A 20523-nucleotide genomic window follows, 5' to 3' on the forward strand; every position below is an offset into this window, starting at 1 on the left:
AGATATTGGTTATATTGGGAGAAGGATGATGAAGATGGAGCTGCCAGGCAAGAGGAAAAGAACAAGGAGGTTTATGGATACGGTGAGGGAAGACATGGACATGGACATGGTTGGTGCGACAGAGGAAGACGCAGAGGACAGGAAGAGACGGAAACAGGGATTGATGTGGCGACCCCTAACGGAAACAGCTGAAAGAAGAGAAGAAGTCTGTTGTTGATGACTGCAATGTGTCACTTTGTCAGTGAAACATTTAATTTAGACTCAGTGGAAAGGCTATGGTTTTAATCACATTTGAAATATGGCTTATTTACACAGCCTAGGCAGGTGCACCATGTGGACAAGTCTGATACTTGAACATCAACACCATTCATTAACACTTACACCTCATATCGCCCTCTTTTCTCCTTTCCACTGTTGCTGTGTTGTGGCCTCCCATTGCCTCACTTTGTTAATAATTCATCCCACAGCGGAGACCAGTAGCCAGATTATGCAGAGCAAGCTGAGTCTGGCTCTCTTTGCCTCCATTGTTTTGATTAATGTCACGCCGGATTATACAAGTTTCTGTGAGATTAGAAGTCCTGTTAAGAACAAGTCAGGAGTCAGCAGGTTAATCTAAATTACATTGCTCAATGTGCAGTATCATGTTCTTGTTTTACAGCTTTGTGTGAGCGTATATTTAAAGCCCCACGTCGCACACTGGTGTTTTCACCCATTTCGCCTGGAGGACAGATGTTAGTGGAAGTCAATTTTGGATGAAGGTTCTGTTTACTTGTGCTCATTTAATCTTTTGTTCAAATACCAACTTTATTTGGGGTTACAAGCTTACGCAGTTTGTTAAAAAAAAACACATTTTATTGAGAAAAAATGTGCATTTTGTAAATGTTTAAGAATTATTGTTGAACATGGCCAATTATTCATCTTTGCTGAAAAATATCATGACTGACATCTCCCTCACTCTCCTGTTAGTGCACAGTTTAGACAGTTTATACCTTTTGTAGTTTTTATTACTGCATAGAGTTTGGTCAGTTGGTGTAGTTTCTACAGTGGCATACCTCTGTCCTACATTAACCTGAGCCCATTTATTGTAGTGAGAGCTGCTCACTGCCGAAAGCACCGTCTGCTGTGGGTGCCAAAAAACTCATGCACATTAGTGTCGGTTTATGGCCAAATCCATCACTCATGAGCAACAAAAAAATTCTTTCACAAAATATCTTTGTATTACACCTGTATACAGTATATTGGACATGCTGGATCAGTATCAGTGCTTGTCAGACGCAATCAATCCCCAGTAAATGCAGTTTGTTTGACAGTATCACTATAAACAGCAATCCCTGGTCTCATGTTACCTTACATCAGATTACAATCAGTACCATGCAATCGGGTATAAATATTTTATACTGTATTTTGGGGAAAAAAAGAGAGCTATTGGAGAGATATTGGATTGGAAATCAGCACATACCCTGAGTTGAGGTATTGGAATTGGTATCAGGAAAGAAAAAGATGAATCGTTATATCCCCACTGTATATTGGACCTACTGGCTCAATATGTGATTTTTGAATATGAGTGAATTTGTATGGAAAAAGGTCTCCCAGGGTCTCCCAAGGTCCCAAGGTGCATCAACTTCAACTGATGCCACTATCTGAGAACCATTATGTGGGTAGACTAGTACCCAAACATGGGGTTCTGTTTCAAAGTCCCAGAGCACACATACAGTGCATTATTACTGGATTTGCCTGCTGGAACAATGTGAGAAAAGTGTGGTTTGGGTTTTTCTTTGTCCACAATGACCAAGTTATGCTTTGTTGAAATAGAGCAATAATCGCAGGGAGGAATTATTTGAATCGACCCAGCGGTAGCCTTTCCACTAGAGTGCTTTTTGTTTCACAGCAACAAAGAACAACAGCTTTTAAATGTAAAGGCATCCATCTAGAGACCCACACTCTGAAAGGTCATCTCTAACACTGCTGCATTTCTGGGATGTCAGCAAACTGTAGGTCAAAACAACAACGCTGTCTTATAATGGCTTGCTAGATGATGGTGCGGTAACATGGCTTAGACAGCTAAACAAGGTGTAGAGGAATGAGTGAAGAGCATTAAGTGTTGTGAAAAGGCAATCACACAGTCGAGGTCAAACTTTTAGCTGCACTTCTGACGGACATGTCATGGCATTATCAGGTTTTCAGTTATTTCAAGAAAATTACTGATTTGATTCGAAGTTGACAACAAAAATATTGCACAGACTCATTCAGTCGCTATAGTTACCACTGTATATCCTCCGTGTTTGCAATTGTGGCATCATCTATAGTCAGAGGTACAGTAATAGAAAACGATTCAGGAGAAGCCTCTATCTTCCTCTGAGGAAAACCCATTTGTTCCTTTTATCCTTGTGATGCAATGTATCTCCAAGCATACAATACATAATGCAACACGTCTAAAAACAATTGTGCCATTGTGAAATATACTTAAATAATTCAGATTCAGCCACAAATTAAAAACTGAGAGTAGTTGGAAGTCGCCCGTTAGCTTTGATATATGAAGCCTGTGTGTTTAATCCCTATTTCTCGGTTAGGACCAGTTGCCCAGCAACCATCGGAGATTCCAGGAAGTTACTGGTCCCAACCGAGAAATAGTCCGGCACATAACCCCTGTTAAATGGCGATTTGTTATTATACACTTTGGTTTTTGTATAAGTTGAACAAACAAGATATAATGTGTTAAATAGTGCACTCTAGAGGTGCTGGTTGGCAGATATTGTTACATTTGGACAGAGACGGGCTAGCTGTTTGTTTCCAGTCTTTATACTATACTAAGTCAGCCAACTGCAAGCTTTATAATTAGCTTACAAACATTGAGATCCTCCATTCATTGCCACCGTGAGCAAAAGCCAGAGTCAACAAAACTATAAAGTTTGAAAAGGAGAGAAAGAGAAGACTTTCAGAATGCCTGTACAAATGCTTTGATTGATTGATGGCTGTGAAGGAGTTTTTGCCTCAGGGAAACTAACTTGTTTCAGCTTTTCTGTTATCCCTTTTTGTATTATTCTCTTTTAATATCTTGACTTTTTGTTTGTTTGGGTTTTTTTGTTTGTTTTCTTTTACTCTCCCTTTTTCTCCATCCATGCCGGTTTCTATTTTTCCTCCTTACACTCATGGTTATCTTGTACTCTGAGACAATGAGAAAACAGAATTGGAGCAGTATCACTAAAAAGAGCTGATGCTTTTATTGTTATTTGTCAATAGTATGTGTAATTAATAAATGATCGTGGCTCTGTTTGCCGGAGGCGGTTTGGCCCTCGGCCATTTGTACAGCCAACGTGACACTTCCCTATTCGTAAGACAAATGATGCTTCTACAAACACAAAGACAGACAAAAGGGAGGAGTACAGGGAGTGAATGCAAAACTGCACGCAAGGAGATAACAATCTCAACATTCAGCAAGTGAGTCACATTTCTTGAGGGGTTCAATATGAAGGTAATAAAACTGAAAGAAGAGTGTGATACCGGAGGGGTTTAGACTTTTCTCATTTTCACCTTCAGCTTGTTGGGAATCCTTCGATCGTTCCTCGGGCCCACAAAGACCACTGTGTGTAAAAGTAGTGATCAAGGTTAATTTATTTCTCGCTCTCATCTATATTTTAAAAGCTGTACTAATGATTAGACACAAATTAGTCTTTTGGCTGGACAGCAACAGCAGGGCCGGACCTATAAACGCAACTGTGTCTGACTGACTGAGTGACTGAGTGATGAAGTTACACCATTGGTCGGCTGAATGTGGCCAGAGCTTTGGACAACTAAGTAACCCAGAATGCATTTCACACCAACCAGCAGTGATGGTGGAGATTTTAAGCCAGGCTGTTGTAATTTTCACTGTAGGATTGTTAATATGTCACTTTATTAGGTTTTAATATTTCATTTAGATTCCCAATATGTTATCAATTTATCCAAATAATGCCTATTTGCAAAATTGGTCCGACGATTTTGGAGATGTGAGGATCCCCTGGCCGGGTCAGACCAGCTGGTCAACGTCGGTCGTCATCCTGGGGAGAACATGATCTGATGAACCGATCTGTGCGACTCTTTGGTAATATACTGCTGGCTCTAATGTCATTTTGATATATGATATAATTCCTTTTGGAAGAAAAATGTTGGTCTAACAGATGAAATCTAACAATTGTAGCTGCCACATTAGTTTGAATGTAAAGTGAAGCTCTGCCTCTGGGGCTCTATATGTACAGATATCATCACATTTCAATAAATATAACTGTATTAAAATGAACAGATCAGTCTATATTAAATTCCATCTTATTTTATTAAGCTACAGAACAGTTTGGATTTTTATTATAGCTACATTATAGACTGAATAACTGCATCTCTGTCAATGAGGTTATTTTTTGTGAGCTGTTTGTTGAGCTTTGAGATGATTTTGTCACAGTACAGTCAGGTAGTTGTGTTGAAGCTGAGCTGCTGCTGTCAGCAAGTACGCTGCTGTTATAATTGCAGAATGATAGTACTGCATCCTCCCGTCCTCGGAAGTTTGTACTCAGGAGTCGAACTATGTCGAATTGGTTTCGGTCAAAGCCTGGTGCGTTTCCTGGGGGGCTCGGTTGCCACGTGTCGCCACTTCCTGTAACTGTTGTTTCAAATTAAAAGCCCCCCCCCCCAAGTGTTTCATACACAGTCCAGTCATATATACTAGGTTTTGACCTAGTTTTGTTTATGCTAGAGTCAACAGTCAAAAGTTCCTGCTGAATATGAGGATACTTAAAGTGGCTGCACCAGTGTTTCAATAAAGTCTTCATTCAAGCAGGCTGTACAGTTTGCGTTTCTGTTGTAATTAGAATCAGTGCTTACACGCATGGTAAAAGCAGTTATCTTAACTGAATTAAAAGAGACGTAAGAGATACGTCACTGTTTACCATTTGTAGTGTTTTTCCTCAGTTAACCCTTTCAATGACAATTAGAGAGTATCTTATCAGAATGCTGTATTTTAAACATGTTTACCCATTATCCAGAGACTGTTTCCTGCACTAAGACGGAAACACTTCTTATACATACAGTGGCACCACATGGTCACCCAGTGAATGTGCAGTAAAATGGTCGTTCCCTGAGCAGCTTCTACCTCACTCAAGAGCTCCTGCAAATAAGTTCTTTAGCAGTGGATGATAACCATTCGTCATCATGCATTTCTGTAATTCCAGATTCATTCAGTGTACTTTTCATTCACTGGATCATAGTTGGCCTTACTGTCACAAGCCTAACATCAGTTAACAAAGTGCAGTGAAATATGCTAAAATACAGGCTGCTTTAACTTAAAACTGGCAGACTGGAATGATTTATTTCAGATTAAGACCAGTGATGAGCAACATAAGTACACATTTACTAAAATGATTACTTTTAATTAGTGACTGTACCTTTTTTTTTTTTTTTTTTTTTTTAAATATTCTTCCTTCTCTCCATTAATATTTTAGACATCTAAGTGTAGGTTATACCCACCCGTCCAATAAATTACCACTAATTCACTGAGTATGACAAATGAATAATTGAATACTGCAAGTGTGTGAATTAATGGGTTATTAAATGATTAATTATTATAACAAAGCCACAAATTATACTCCACTCCCTGCCCAAGACCCTGTCCCTTACAGTACTGTTCCATAAATCCCAGACACTACAAATTGTTGCAGTGAGTAGTGAGACTCAAATTACAGCTCATATTGCTTAGTCATTACGGCTCAGATCACAAGAAATTGTCTTTACGTCACAGACGGTGTCAGTGAGAGCTGTTCTTAAACTCGAGTCTCCGGAGGCGAGTAAAGAGGTGACCTGCAGAGAGGATTGGAGAGAGAAAGAGAGAGAGACGGGGAGATAAACAGACGGACACAGAAAGAGAGGGACAGAGAAAAGGAGACAAAGTGCTGCATTGAGTTGAGAGGTGTGAGGATGTTTGATAAGCCATTATCACTCCTCTTGGAGGACAGCAGGCCCTTTTCCCCCCTTTTCTCTTTTGACTCACCACTTTCTCACCATGGTCATCCTCTTTTCTTTGTCTATTTAATCTTTCAGAGCCAAACATTTGGTATGCAAGCTATAGGAAGATATGGGCTGACATAGACTGATGCGCTGCTAATGCCTGTTCTGTTTTATCCAATGACTCCTCATTTATCAGGAGCTCAACAGCCTATTGTGCCTTGTTGGCCTGACACAGCATTAAACACGGTGACCATAATAACCACAACAACATAGATAAGGAGCCTCAGTGACTATTGTATGTGCTTTTCATACATTTCTTACAGGCACCATTTTTCTTCCCGTTAGCTTTCATTCCTCTTCTTTACGCTACAAACACCGTGTGCCTACTCTGTATCTGTGCCGTTCGATCCGTTTATTCAGCCCTTTTTATCTGTCTTGAATTTCTCGCTCTGTGTTTCTGTCTCCACTTTTTCTCTTTCTTTCTCAGCGGATGCGTTCCTTGTTTTTGCAGGAGAGGCGCTCTGCGTCATGCAAGGTCCATCTTCTGCGACGCACCATAAGCGTTCCAGTGGAAACCCAGTTTCCAGAGTTCCACAGCCAGCTGTCCACTGAGAGCGGTGAGTAGCCTGAGGACACACCTCTGCAGTAATCAAGACACACACACACACACACACACACACACACACTCTCTCCTACACTGGAAATACTTGAATTGCTTTCTTGAAGCCATTTAATTAAATTAGAATGACTAATAACCTAGAAATCAAATATTAAACACTTGTTCAACATGGTTATACATATAATATAATTAATGACTGTGGAGACTAAGGAGTTTTTCTGGCTTAGCTCTGGTTTACAATCTTCTGTCCAATGCCACTAAATAATGACTTAAAGTCAAACAGAAGCTCTCATATGCAGATAGTCGTGCTGTGCAAAGGTCAAACAGGCAACATGTCTTAAGAGAAGCACCTCTTTCTGCTCCTCAGTGATACAACCACAACACTTATATCTGCTTGTAAGCCTTGCATTGCTCACATGCCTGGCTGAGTGTTTAAAAATTGCTGAGACTTTTTTTTTTTTTTCTACCTCATATCCACTAGATGGAGAGCTTGCAGCTTCATTGTACCGCACAGTACTACTCAAGACAACCACTGAAAAAATGTTTTGTGTATCCAAACTACACAATGTGTCACCTGCACATAAATCGTCACATTGCACAAAACGTGCAAGGTGTAACGTGACACTTCCGTTGACAGTGTAATACCATCACTTCCTGGATGTGCCACTACAAGGACTGGAGCTGCTCAAACCGGTGGAGTCTGTGGATGTGTTTTTTATGAGGATGAACACACAGGAGTAGCGGAAATACGACACTAGGTGGCGCTCAGGTTTGGCATTAAAGCATCTGTAGCCCTCAGTTGCTGTTGCTGGGTTGTTAGCTGGCATGTAACCTAATATGACCCACCTTTAAATCAGTGAGTTCAGCGGTTAATTAGTTTAAGTGCTTTTTCATGATGTCATTACATTATTTTATTTACACCCTGTATTCTGTACAGTACATTAAGTTTAGGTTTTATTAAGTTTAGTAATTCCCTGAGGTGATGTTACCCTCTATATCCCTGTGACAGTGTTACTGGACAGCACAAAGACTGTATAATACTCTGTTCGGCAGTGTTGTGTAAGCAATTTCAACCGAGATTCTTGTGTGTTTACTATTGTGGTTGTAGTGCTGGGAACAGTATTGTGCTTTTTGCTGACACTCTATGCTCGGGAATTGTCACACAGTTTTTCCACATCCGTCTGAATAAATAATAAGTGAGTCAGTGAATCTGGGGCTGGATTGTTATACAGTGATATCTGCAGGTTTACCACACCTTGATCAGTAGAGGGAGCCATTTAATTCTCTGTTAACAACAAGAGTAGAAGTGGCTCTTTGAAACTTTTACAAATCCTTTATCCCTTAGTTAACATAAAGAAATGTATTTATTCCTCAGGTTTGTTCTTTTAGTTACAGCATTATTATGTGTTAGATGTTTCTCGACACACCCTTCTTTCCCTTTTTTTTTTTTTCATTTTACTCTGTATGTGCAGCTCAAACGCCTGGCAGGCCTCCAGTTTTCTTCTTTCTTGTGCTTTGTTTTGGACACTTGTCTCCTTCTCTCACACTCTTTATCTCCCGAGTGAAGTTTCTTTCTCGTCGATGGTATGATGAGGGTATAATGAGACAAGCAGAGACGTCCTTCTGTCTCTTCAAAGTTATGGCTGTTTACCCAGCATTCTCTGCATAGCACATATTCGCCTTTAGAATAATACAAGGGCTGCAGAACTAAATCACACATATATACAACATCAAAAAGCAGGGGGAGAGTTTTGACATACGTGCATCCCCTTTTTTGCGATTTATATTCACCGATACAAGTGATGAGATGATGATGATGATGAGAAAACATCATACTGGATCTGTATGATTAGGTTGATTTTTGTTTATCTGAGAGGAGACAGAGGCTAAAAGAATAAACACAGTCTGCCAGCTAGATCACTAATTACAGGGTACCTTTGCAACTCTGCCAGTGACATTCTGAAACTTTTCCACGATGATTATGTAAGATAATTTCTGAGCTGCTGATTCAGATTTCCATAGTCAAGCTAGAATATATTACAATATATTAATATATTACGGTCGTGGCTGTTATTATGTCAGCCGTTTAAACACAAATTTCAAGCCGTTTTGTCACCTTTTGAGGTATTCTGTCAAATTTATATTTCACAGCAAACTTTTTACTTTAATCACCTGACTGCAGTGGCATTTAGATTTGAATCCAGCGGTCACCAACGATGAAAAATAACAATTACAAATCAGAAGCAGCATTGAGTGAACACAGAAACACCAGAGGCAAAAACAATCTTATCTTAACTTTATGTAAATTCATCAATTCTACTGCTAGAGCTTCATTAAAACTCACTTAATGTGATTATTGGTAAATGAATATTTCTCATGAACAAAAACAGGTTTCTGCCTCTTTGAATATCATATTGACAGAAGGGCTGTTGGTCATTTTATCCCTGAAAAGCAAACAGGAAATCATGCTTCAGTCCCCTTTTCTGTGTCTAACCTATGAAAGTTGCATTTGTGCACGTGTGTGTGTGTTTGTTTGTGTGTGCACCTGTACGGCTTTCAAATAATCACACCACTACAAACACTCTAGTCTATGTTTTACTAAATTATGCATCGGCCCCACCTGCTCTTGTCCTTGCGTGGCACAGGCACTAAACAAGCAGCGTGATGAATAAAAACTACGCTAAGATGAATAGGAATCCACAACAAATCAGAGAGCGCTCTCATCTCATCTCATCCTCCGACTGAATAGCGAGCGGCTGCCTCCTCTGTTCTTTTGAACCCGTCGAGGTTTTGGCACAAACGCGCGCGAGAGAGAGAGACGGAGAGCGCTGTTATGCTCCCACCAGAACAACTAAACTTAATTTTACTGAGGTAAAAAGTTTGTTTTTCTGGTTGCAGTTTTCGGAAAAGTTCTGAACTCTTGGTTCTTTAAAGATACTGGGGCATACGCTGCCCTATTTTCTAGTTTTTAACTTCTCCATAAATATTTTCACTGAGGCTGTAACACTTTAGATAGGATTAAATACTGGATGACTGACCAAAGGCTGGATGATGAAAGAATGATTTTTTACATACCTTGTGGCCCAAATACTGTCTCATATGTGTTATAGGTATCTTAGCATTCCCTGTGATGTTTAATTTAATGAAGCTTTCCTCCATCTCTCTCCTTAGAGTTTATAATTACAATTAGCTATCATTAGCCTGAATGCTATTTGTTGATTTCGTGCCAGTGGCTGCAGCCAGCACACCACTAAATAATGGAGTTTTTTTTCTCTTATCAATGTCTTGAACTCAAAACATCTCAGATACGCAGAGATGTATCTTATGAAAGACCTTAGATAGTTGTGATAAAATGTTTTTCAAAGTAAATGTTGGCTGGGCTCCATTTGGCTGTGTTCAGTGGTTGAAAGGGGGGAAGGGGAGGAGGGCACTTTAATGGAGTGCAGGTGGCAATTGAGGTATGGTATCCCCCCGTCAGTTGATAATGAAGCAGTAACAGGGAGTTGCTGTGGAGGATGGAGTTGTAAAATTACTGAACTTTTCACAGCTCTCAAGTGTTTATAATACCTTTTTCATTGGGATCCAGCCACAACGAGCTACGTTAAACGCATACTAGTTGTCGTGTCGTTTCGCCATGTTGTCGGTACATATGGTATTTCATTAACTTTCCACACAAGCTGTCCATTCAAGTCAAGAATAAGCGGCATGTGCCATTTAAAACCAGCACTGTGACAGCCGCACTCATTGTTAACACTCATTTTCATCCAGGCAGCAGCGCTAGATAAGTTTCCTCAATTCTTCTGGCAATTTTCAAAACTGAAAACATCAACTTTCCAGACTAATCTCATCTCTTTATGATGGGGGGAAAAAAAAAAAAATATGCTGAGAGTGTAAAATTGATCAAAGTGGAAACATTCAGCCATAGCACCGCCACAACCTCCTCCACCCATATCTCTCTCTCTCTCTCTCTCCCTCTCCACCGCCACAACATGGAAACTGCTTCTCTCTCTCTCTCTCTTTCTCTCTGTCCGTCTCTCTCTCTCTCTCTCTCTCCTCCCTCCCATTCAGTGCTCCGCTATACTCTCTCTCTCGCTCTCTCTCTTTCCCCACTCTCCAGAGAGAGGCTCAGTCAGACAGATGTAACACAGCGGTAGAAGCCTGAGCTGAGCTGGCAGGCTGCAGGGGCCAGACCAGAGCCAGCAGCAGCTCTGACTGGAGAGAGAGAGAGAGAGAGAACAGCAAGAGAGAGAGAAGAGAGACGACATCGGCGGCGGAAAAAAGCGACGGAGGAGATAAAAACAGGCGGTTGTAGAAGTAGTTTCAATATTGCAGTTCAGTCACAGAGTCAACTTTGCCTCAGGATATGGGCGTGTTGATCCGGGCGCTCATCACACTGTGAATTTAACATGGACCCCGACACCAGCACCCATCCAGAGGCACAGCATGGTGAGTGAGATTTTTTTTTTTTTTGTAGGGAGGAAAAGATGAGAAAGGAGAGTGATACTGTGGAAAAAGTTGAAGAGCATGTTGGCGAACAAGAGAGTTAGGTCACATGGTTTTCCTGTTAGCTCGCTACTACAACTATGCTCTCCGTTTGGCTCTTAAGCTGTTGACTAGGGCCTCTGTGGTCAGATGAATAGGACTTCAGTCTGTTCTGTTGGGTTAGGGGGGTCAAGGAGTGAGGGGTGTTACATGTCAATGTGATGAAATCAACATCCTGCTAAAGAGTGCTGAATTTTCATCCTTACTATAACCGGGTTATAGAGTTTTTTGGCTTCGACGTAGCTAAGAAAGTTCAAAACCGTACGTGGAATGATGTTGATGCTGTGTTACCTCTCCGGGATTCGCCTGGTCTTCACTTTTTTTTTTTTGGCTGTGTCGGTGGAAGCTTTGTAGAACAGGAAGCTCTTTTCTCGCTCTTTGAATGGAATAATTAACTGTGGCATATGTGACGGCCGTGGGTGTACCATTTCTGTTTAAAAAAAGAAGAAAGAAAAAAAAAAGATAATTTGATGGTTATGTGAATCCTTCTATTTGTAATGCTGTGTAGTGGTTGCCGCATGTGGGTGTTTGTGTGAGAGACACAGAGCAGCACGAAAGAATGAAAGTGGGAGACAGAGGGAAAGAGAAGGGGAGAGACAGAAAAGAGAAAAGAGTTATGTACACAAATAAATCCAGGGGGATGTAGACTGCACTGTAGGCCAGTGAGAGTGCTCACTCTTTCTCTTCCCCTTCATTTTCCGCTGGCTTTTTTTTTTTTTTTTCTCCACTGCTCCAAATGTTATAGCCTAAACTAGATAGTTAAAAGGCAGAAAAAAAAATGGTGTATTATTAACTGGGCCAGAAAAGACGATGTTTTGTCTTCATGGCTGACGGGAAGGACTATGCTGTGCTGCTGCTGATGAAGAATGTGGTTAACAGAATGAGTCAACAGAGAACATATTTCCAAGAGACCGTAGTTTCTCCTCGCCAGCGTCTAAGCCACATTGCTTTATGCGCTGGGCCGTCTGCCATGACAGAGAAGGAGAGACAAAGAAAAGGGAAAGAAAACTTGGTAAAAACAAAACTTCACCGTTTTTATCCATCTCCTGAGACGCAGGAAAAAACCCCTCTGTTAATAATCTAACCGAAATAAGTGAGAACACTGAGCTTTTATTCTCACCTTCACAGTAAAAGTCTCCCAGCATAGAATGATCACTCCACGCAAACTTCATACTCAAACCAAGCAGACAGTCTTTCCCGATTGCACGCAGCCTCTGAAGATCCCTACTGAGGTTCAATATAAATAGAAAAGTGAGAGCAGAAAAGGCAACAATCTGATATCTTCCCATTACACTCTCACCTCAGGCTTGCAAGCCCTCAGGAAGAGTTCATGCTTCCTAAGCCTGGCAGGCATCAATTTTCACTCTCTCTCACACAAACAGATGCATATACACAGACATCATCGCTGTTATTCGGAACAAATCTAAGAGCAGAATAGCTGGTGGTAGAGATGCATTTCTATATGCATGTTTTTATCATATATTACACATTGCTTTGTGTATTTTGCATATGAAGTAGGTGCTGATCTGCATCTAGCTGACTATGGTAGCACAGGCACTGTAAATGATAGCTATGTCCTGTTTCTATCCACAGAAAGCAGAGGATCACTGATGCTGGACACTTGAAGCACTCAAATAATAGCATTTTGTCAATGTTATTATCCCAATAAGCATATCGATGCCTATAATATTCTGTTTTATTACACAAGTCTGGAGTGTGCACCCACTAGTTTTGTCAGGAATCAACTGAGAATCCAATTAAAACCTAAACCGAAAGTATTTTCTTTTTTTTTTTACAAGAGCCCATCCCTTTATCATGCGTTCAAATGAGAACATCTACTAGTTCATAGAAGCTCACAGAGATGAGAGGAAGTTCGAGGGAGGAAGTAAAAAGGGAGAGGCATAAAAAAAGTCCTTATCCATGGCCTTCATTGACATGTAAATAGGTCTGCGTGTTTTTGTCCTAGTTGAGGAAAGGTTGAATGCCTGCTCATGTACTGGAGGAGAAAACACAGGGACATTTTTTTTTTTTTTTTTTTTTTTTTTGCGAGTGTGTGTGTGTGTTTGTACTTGTGTCAGACAGAACTTTCATTAGACAGGGGGATTAAACCTTTTGAGGATTTCTTCTCTTTTGCTATAAAGCATCTTTTGTGAAAAAAAAAAAAACACAAAAAAAAACAAAACAAGCAGCTTTTCTTTCATTTTTCCATTTTGAAGTGAATTAGGGTTTCTGACTACACTTTTGAAATTCCCAGATTTTATCCAGATGAAACTGTGGTCTTGTGGGTGAAAGTGCTGCAGGGCTTTTGTCTTGAAGAATGTTCAGCTTTTAATAAAAGATTTATTCTTGCTTGTGTTGTCATGTGCTAAAATCTAGTCAGACTCCGGTGCTGGGTGGTACAGGGTGTGTAAATTTAGGAACAGGGCTGTCAGCTTGTAAGTTTTAATCTAGTTTTAACAGAGGGAAGACTATCTCGCGCCAGGCCTCATGGTTAAGTCAAGTTCATTCTGGTGTACAAAGCTTTCTTCGCCCCTGCGAGGGAACAGCCTTGGCAGATGAGTGTTGTCTAAAGGATTTAGACGCAGATGAAGACATGTTTAGTCTGTCTGATGTCCAGTTGTAAACATGTTTGTGTTCATTTACTTACAGCTTTTGGAGAATAAATCTTAAGTTTTAAAGTGGAAAGACATTTTGTCAAAGTGAGGTCATGCTGGTCGGTTCAAACGTCTTTTAAAAGGCTTTTTCAGCGTTTCACTGACTCGGTTTTGGGGTTAGGGGTTGGACTGGTCTGGGATAGGAGTTATGATTATAGTAAGGAGAGGGTTAGGGATGAAATAAATGTCAAGCAGTCAGTCAATGGGCTTCATTGTGAAACAGGAAAACATAGTAGCTGACACAGTTAAAGGAGTAGTTTGACATTTTGTGGAATCATTTTATTCACTTTCATGCCAAGAGTTAGATGACAAGATTAATAGCGCTCTCATATCTGTGTTAAACTTGAGCTAGCGGGAGATTAGCTTACATAACATTGCTTAGTTACAACAAGAAACTCTCTGTGAAGCTTGTCGTTTTTATATTTATGTTTGTGTACGGATTAAACAAAGTGCTGCTAGTCAGATTTTTTAACTTTAATTGTTTTTATACTTTCATTTTTAATTGTACAGACCCAGGCTAGCTGTTTCCCCCTGCTTCCAGTCTTTATGCTAAGCATAAAGCTACATTAGAGTGGTATTGATCTTCTTGTTTAACTCTCAGGGAGACAATGAATGTGCATATTTCCCCAAAATGTCAAACAATTCTTTTAGCATGTCAGCAAACACATTCCAAGAAGTGTATTCATGTATCAGCGTATTCATTCGGAGTTATGTTTCTAGCACCTCATTAACGTGAGTCCAATATTCACTCTCATATTTTTAGCTGCAGAATTTGGTCCACACCAACTCTCTCCACAAAAGCAGGTTTTAAATGTAGCAGATATCTGACTCTTTTCACCAGGTAGTCACTAACTGTATCTGTCTGTCATGGACAGGTAGTGTAAAGGTGATCAGAACCTTTTTGCTGGAAATAGCTGCCCAATAAATGTGAAGGCTGTGAAACCAAAACAATGCACCAAAAGAGGCTAAATGTCTCATAGAGTTGCTGAATTGGCTGATGACTGGCAAAGAGTGATCCTTTACATGTTGTTTTATTCAGTGCTGATATTCAATATATAGATTATTGCAGCTTTAAAAGTTTTAAATGCCATAGCTTGTCAGTCCACTGCCTTTTGGAACCGTTGAAAGTACATTTAAATCGCTGCTGTAAAGACTTTTATTTATTTAAACAAAATAAACATCCCATCTGTAGTAAATGAGATACAGAATGTAGAATTTGTATGAATAATTATTATTTTGGGGCCGATTCTTTTATCTCTCACATGCTGTCATTTGGTTTAACGTAATGTTCCACATAGTCACTCTTTTTCTGAAGACTCCCAACATACAGCTCTACATACATACAGCATTTACAGTAAATGATCATGTAAAGATAAAGAGGCACGCCACTTGTCATGCACCTCCAGAGGTTAAGGCAAGTGTCACTGGATCAGTTGGGCTGGAAAAGAATGTCAGGACTAGTTTTAAATAACATGCTATGTCTTGTGGTGTGCATTACCTTAATTTATGCATGTTTTACTCATTGGTTTTCCCACCTTCTCGTCAGTACTGAACCATAAGCTCATTAGAGAAACCTTTGTCGCTCTCAGGGCACGCGTTCAGATTGTCTGAGACCGATTGCATTTCACCTCTGGATTTCAAATTCTTCAACGTATCCGGAGTGGCTGCTTGAGATGGGACTTTGCTTTCATGTTCATATTTGACTTTATCTGTAGGGAAAACTGTGGATGTTTCTGAAGAGAGAAAAAAAGAACATCACACACGTTGGCTGTGGCTATTTGCATAATGGATGGTACTTCACCAAAAAACCTCAAAATGAGAAAGGAAACGCCGGGAACAAAAGAGCCATGATGATGAAGAGCAACACAGAGAGAGAAGATGACAACTCACCTCATGATTGGTCTATGTTTGCTAGCTTTGTTGAGCTGTATGTGGTAAATTTACTACAAACTTGACTAGGTGGTCCTTCATGGAGGTCAAGGACGTATTCGTGCTCTTACTACACTACATATTTGGATAATTGCATACCTTACTATGTGCAAATGTGGCTTGAACAATCAGGTCCTGATGTACCCTCAGTGAATTTTGGGGTACTTTCACACTGATATTTAGAGCTGTCTCTTTATGATCAGCTTGTCCTGTGACTTTAAAAGCCTAGTGATCGTTTCAGAAGAATGAATGAGTATACTGGGACATTTCAGAATGCAACTGAGTCTCTAATACAGTTTGCTTCTTGGCTAAATTCTCCCAGAGACCAAGGAGCCTCAAGACCTACACTTGGGAACCAAAACTCGGGAACCGCAATTGTGTTTGCCTTTCCAAAGACGAATCAAATCACACTGATCACAGATTACAAGTGACTCGGTTTGAGACTTTTTTTTTTTTTTTTGTATGTGGTGAAACAAACACACAAAGTAAATATAGATGAGTCTGAAGTCATCATGCTTTTCTTCATAATTTACTGTTGTGTGATTGTGATGGATGTTGTGAAGACGGCGAATCACCACAAAGATGTCTGTCTCCAGAGTAGCAATCCTCTGAATGTGATGTTGTGTTTTTTTTTTTTTTTTCTGTTATAGTACATAACCACAATGAAGCAATTTGCAAATAGATTAGAATTTCAGTGTAGTTTCTCTCACTCGTTCTCTACCTCCTTCTTTCCCAGACTCTCTTTATCGGGCTCTTTTCAGACTACATGATTATCAGTAGCATCAAACATTTTATTTTTTTATCCCTAATCCTAAAAGTACAACAAGTTTGTAATTTGAATAACTGCTTGTGTTTGACCGGTTTGACCAGTTCAAGGTGGCTTCTTCAGTTTGTTCAACCAACAGTCCAATTTACTATCATATCAGACTAAGAAAACTATCAAATCCTCACAAATGAGTGGCTGAAACTGGGGAATGTTTGACATCTTTGCTTTAAAATGACCGAAACAATTAATCAAATATAAAAAATGCATCATTATTGTCTCCTCTAACCTCATACATAGCTACTGACCAGCTGATTTTCGACTTGCACTTTGACAGTTTTATTGTGACAATTTGAAATCTTGGCAAGAATTCAGTCGTACAAAAAAAAAAAAAAAAAAAAATCAGCATTTTCCCACACACCTGAATATACTGTATAGAAGCGTAATAAAACCTAGCAGATCGCTATCCAAAAAGATCCACAGCTGTAAGGTCCACACGGGAGATGACACATGAAAAGTTCATCAAACACTTAAAACTAGTCTGGTGATGGTGGATATAAATAACACTGTAAGAGCAGAGCTAAGCAATAACCTCAGAGAGCTGACTCGCGGCCAGCAGCAACAGTGGCACGACTCCATTTGGCCCCATTTGTCAGAAAGCCTCCCTGATGGGAGACTGTCAGTCAACAGAGCGCTGCCAAGGAAGGGGAGGAGGAGAAGGGTGGGGAGAGGACGGATGAAGGGAGGGAAGGACAAGAAACAGAGAAAAGCAGTGCAGAGTATATAAAACTATAGAGATTTATGGAAAATTAGACTGCGGGTACGAACGTAAACCGTGGCTTCGCCGTATGTTAACGTAGATGTTAAGCGCGTTAGCGGGCTCGAGGTGCGTGGGCGCTAGCGTGTTCATGTGTCAGTGTGTGTCCGTGGTATGTATCTCCGCTGGAAGTGTGTTATGTGTGTCTAAATCGAAGTGACTGCGAGGGGGCAGAAACCGAGCCAGCACAGCCATGAGCTTGTTACACACTCACAAACAAATTTATGTTGGGAATGTGCTTTTCACGTCTCTGTAAATCTTACGTAAATGCGCCGGTCCCACACTGAGCAGTGAGAGTGCCAGGGAGGGTGAGAGCTGGGAGAAGAGAATGAGGTGAAGAAAAAGAGTTGGAAAATAATTACTAGGATGTGAAAGGAAACCAGTTAAGTCAGAGCGAGCATGAATATTCGCAGACTTAAGCCTTTTCCTGGGAGATTCTAATCAAATCGGGATGCTAGAAACGCAAGATAAACTGATTTTAATCAGCGTTTTTGTTTATCCTCCCTCATTGTTTATGTTGTTTACCCAGTTACAGATCTACAATGATCCACCAGGGTATTTAGTCCAGTACCAACGCTGATGGGAAAACGCTGTAATTTGAGCCTTAAATAAGAGCTTTGGAAAAGCAGCAACATAAAACTTTTAAGAAGTTTGATTTCTAGTGTCGTCTATTCTATCTGCAATGTTTTTAAGTCATGCTAAAGCCGTGATCGTGAGGTTATACTGACAGAAACTCATGTTCTTGTGTGTACTGTACGAAAGATTTTCTCAAATGTAGACCAAAGTAAGGTTTTGACAAGACATCAGTGACACAGTCTGTTACAATCCAACAAATAATTGTAACTTCAGTTGTTCAATCAGTGAAAACATGCACAAAAGAGGTAGCAACAAGATTTCAACACCTCAGCCTACTGCTTTTTATCTATTTGCTCGCAGTTTTAAGTGCAGAACAGCAACCTGAGTGAAGTAGAAGCAGTAGTAGTGGCATTAGGATAGCTTTTTGGGTGTGTATGTGTGACATATTTGGAGCCGTACCTGTGAACAAGCCAGTCAGTTGCATGATAGGCATGTCAGACCGCCGGCCCACCACGGTGACCCAGCTTTAGCCCCCTTTTATAAGTTGAATTCCCTTTGGAATCCTTCCACAAAAAGCACTTGCTGGCATGGTAGGCATGGTAGCGGCCTGACCCCACGTGCCGCACACAAGTGCCTTTGTCCTCAAAATGGCAGATGTTGGCATTCCTGACTGTCCTATATCCAACTCTTCCTTCAACTGAAATACACATTACTTCTTTTTTTTTTTTTCTCTCTCTCTCTCTGCTTTTACTGGCGAGAGACAGCTGCAGAGACGAATCACGAGCCAGACACTCTGATTTGAATTGATGTAGTTTGACTGTTTTATGTGTTAATTTTTCTCTGACTCAGCTTTCTGAGGAGAGCAGTGTCATTTTCTTTATTGTGCCTCAGCACAAATATTTTGAACTTTTTTTTTTTTTTAAGCACTCAACAGAGGACGGGAAGTCAGAATGACTTCTCGGTGCAGATGATTAGGATACTATAGATGCACATTAGACAGACTGTTTGTTTCTTGTTTGTCACGGATGATCCGGATCTTTTCCGTCCTTTAACTTTCTGCTCGCTGCTGGTATACTGCTCTCTTTTTTTTTTCATCTGCTGTATATCCTGTCTATTTTTCCATTGTTGCTGTTCTCTTAACATATCTGCTGTTTCTGGATAGATATCTTTTTGAAGAACACCGCCACTTTTACCCCTGAGAATTAGATTTTTTACATCCAGTACACATTACATACACAAAAATCAACACATATACAAAACACACACACACTGGTTTAAATATAGTCTACATACAAAGTATTCATGTTCTTAACTTTTCACACGTCCTTAGACATAAACACACACAGATAGACTTAGAAAAATAAACAAGAGTGACAGGGGGTGAAGGATTACTTGGAAAGGGAGACAAACAGAGAGCGAGATAAAAGGAGAGGCGTGTCAGAGTCGTCTATAGGACAAGTGGACTTCAGGGCTTGCACTTTTTTGTCCCTCTGTAACTCTATAGCCCACATACCAAAGTACTCACTCACTATGTCACCTCAGCCTTCGGGTCTCTATCTCTCCCGTTTTTACTGTCACTTCCTCTTTTTCAGCATTTTTTTTTTTACTTGTAATTGTTTGTTGAAGCCCTAAACAAGCGTTCTCGTCTCAGTGATCCAACCTCAGTTTGCTCTAGAAGACTGTTTTACCACCACATGCTTCACTTTTTAAGTCACAACACTTAAAAAAACGTTTCAAGAATATGTGCTATGTGATATAAGAATATCATGCAGCTGGGAGGTTGTGTTCAAAGTATTTCTCTGCTAAGTTTTAGTCATTCGCTGTCATTATTTAATCAGATCAGCTAACATACTGTAGACCCCTACACACCTGCAAATACCTGTTGCCATTCGTCTTACTTATTTCTGTACTCAGCTAGCTTGTGACTCCACTTCTCATCAAAAACACTGAGTTAAGCCCGCTATGTGAAAGTGATCTGGTCAGTCTTAAACAAAAGAAAAAAGGTCTAACCACACGCCAAACCGTGTCAAATAACTTATCTGTTTAAACTCACAATAAGATGTTTAACCGGAGAGGTTTATAGCGCTGGATGCCTCAGAAGCAAGAAACACATGAAGGTAATAGATCAACATATTTATCTCATCTTCAACAATGTCACAGGCTGCTTCTGCACCAGAACAATTTGTATCGTTTCACATTTACTGGATATGTTTGGAAACATGGCTGTTTCCATTTTTGGTTTTGGAAGCTCGCTAAACGCGCGGAGTGGAGGAAACACGGAGCCGTCTGTCATCGGTTTATTCTAACCTGTTGGCTCTGTTAATGCTGTGTTGCTATAATTATAATTACCCTAATTATAGATGAATCAGCTCAATAAAGGAAACCTGTCACCACGATATTTGTCACGTCAGTCACCTTCTACACACATTTGAGCTAAACGGTCTATTAAAGGCTTAAATAAATGTAAATACTAATTCATCCTTGTGTTCTGTGTATCATACATATTGTATGCGCACATGTTCACACCGCTTTTTTCACAATGTATTTAAATATTTAATAAACCGAATGAATAATTGATCAATCAAGAGGATAATTGGCAGATGAATTGATAATAAAAGCTGATTTTTTTGCCGTCCTGTTATTTTTTTTCCTG

General features: G+C 40.1%; 1 protein-coding gene across 10 annotated transcripts in view; it reads left to right on the forward strand.

The window, feature by feature from the left end:
• Positions 1-20523, forward strand: part of LOC121885269 (disabled homolog 2-interacting protein-like) — a 149135-nt gene that overhangs the window by 5088 nt on the left and 123524 nt on the right. For 7 of the 10 annotated variants that reach the window (XM_042394558.1, XM_042394557.1, XM_042394567.1 and 4 more), the window contains exon 3: positions 6458-6587. In XM_042394558.1, the coding sequence (XP_042250492.1) occupies positions 6458-6587 (130 nt within the window). Of the gene's footprint in view, positions 1-5858; positions 5933-6457; positions 6588-10698; positions 11036-20523 lie in introns of those variants that run through there. The other 3 variants (XM_042394560.1, XM_042394556.1, XM_042394563.1) reach the window with 3 other exon arrangements.

This window comes from Thunnus maccoyii, chromosome 19 (genome assembly GCF_910596095.1).
Source record: "Thunnus maccoyii chromosome 19, fThuMac1.1, whole genome shotgun sequence".
NCBI classification, from domain to species: domain Eukaryota; kingdom Metazoa; phylum Chordata; class Actinopteri; order Scombriformes; family Scombridae; genus Thunnus; species Thunnus maccoyii.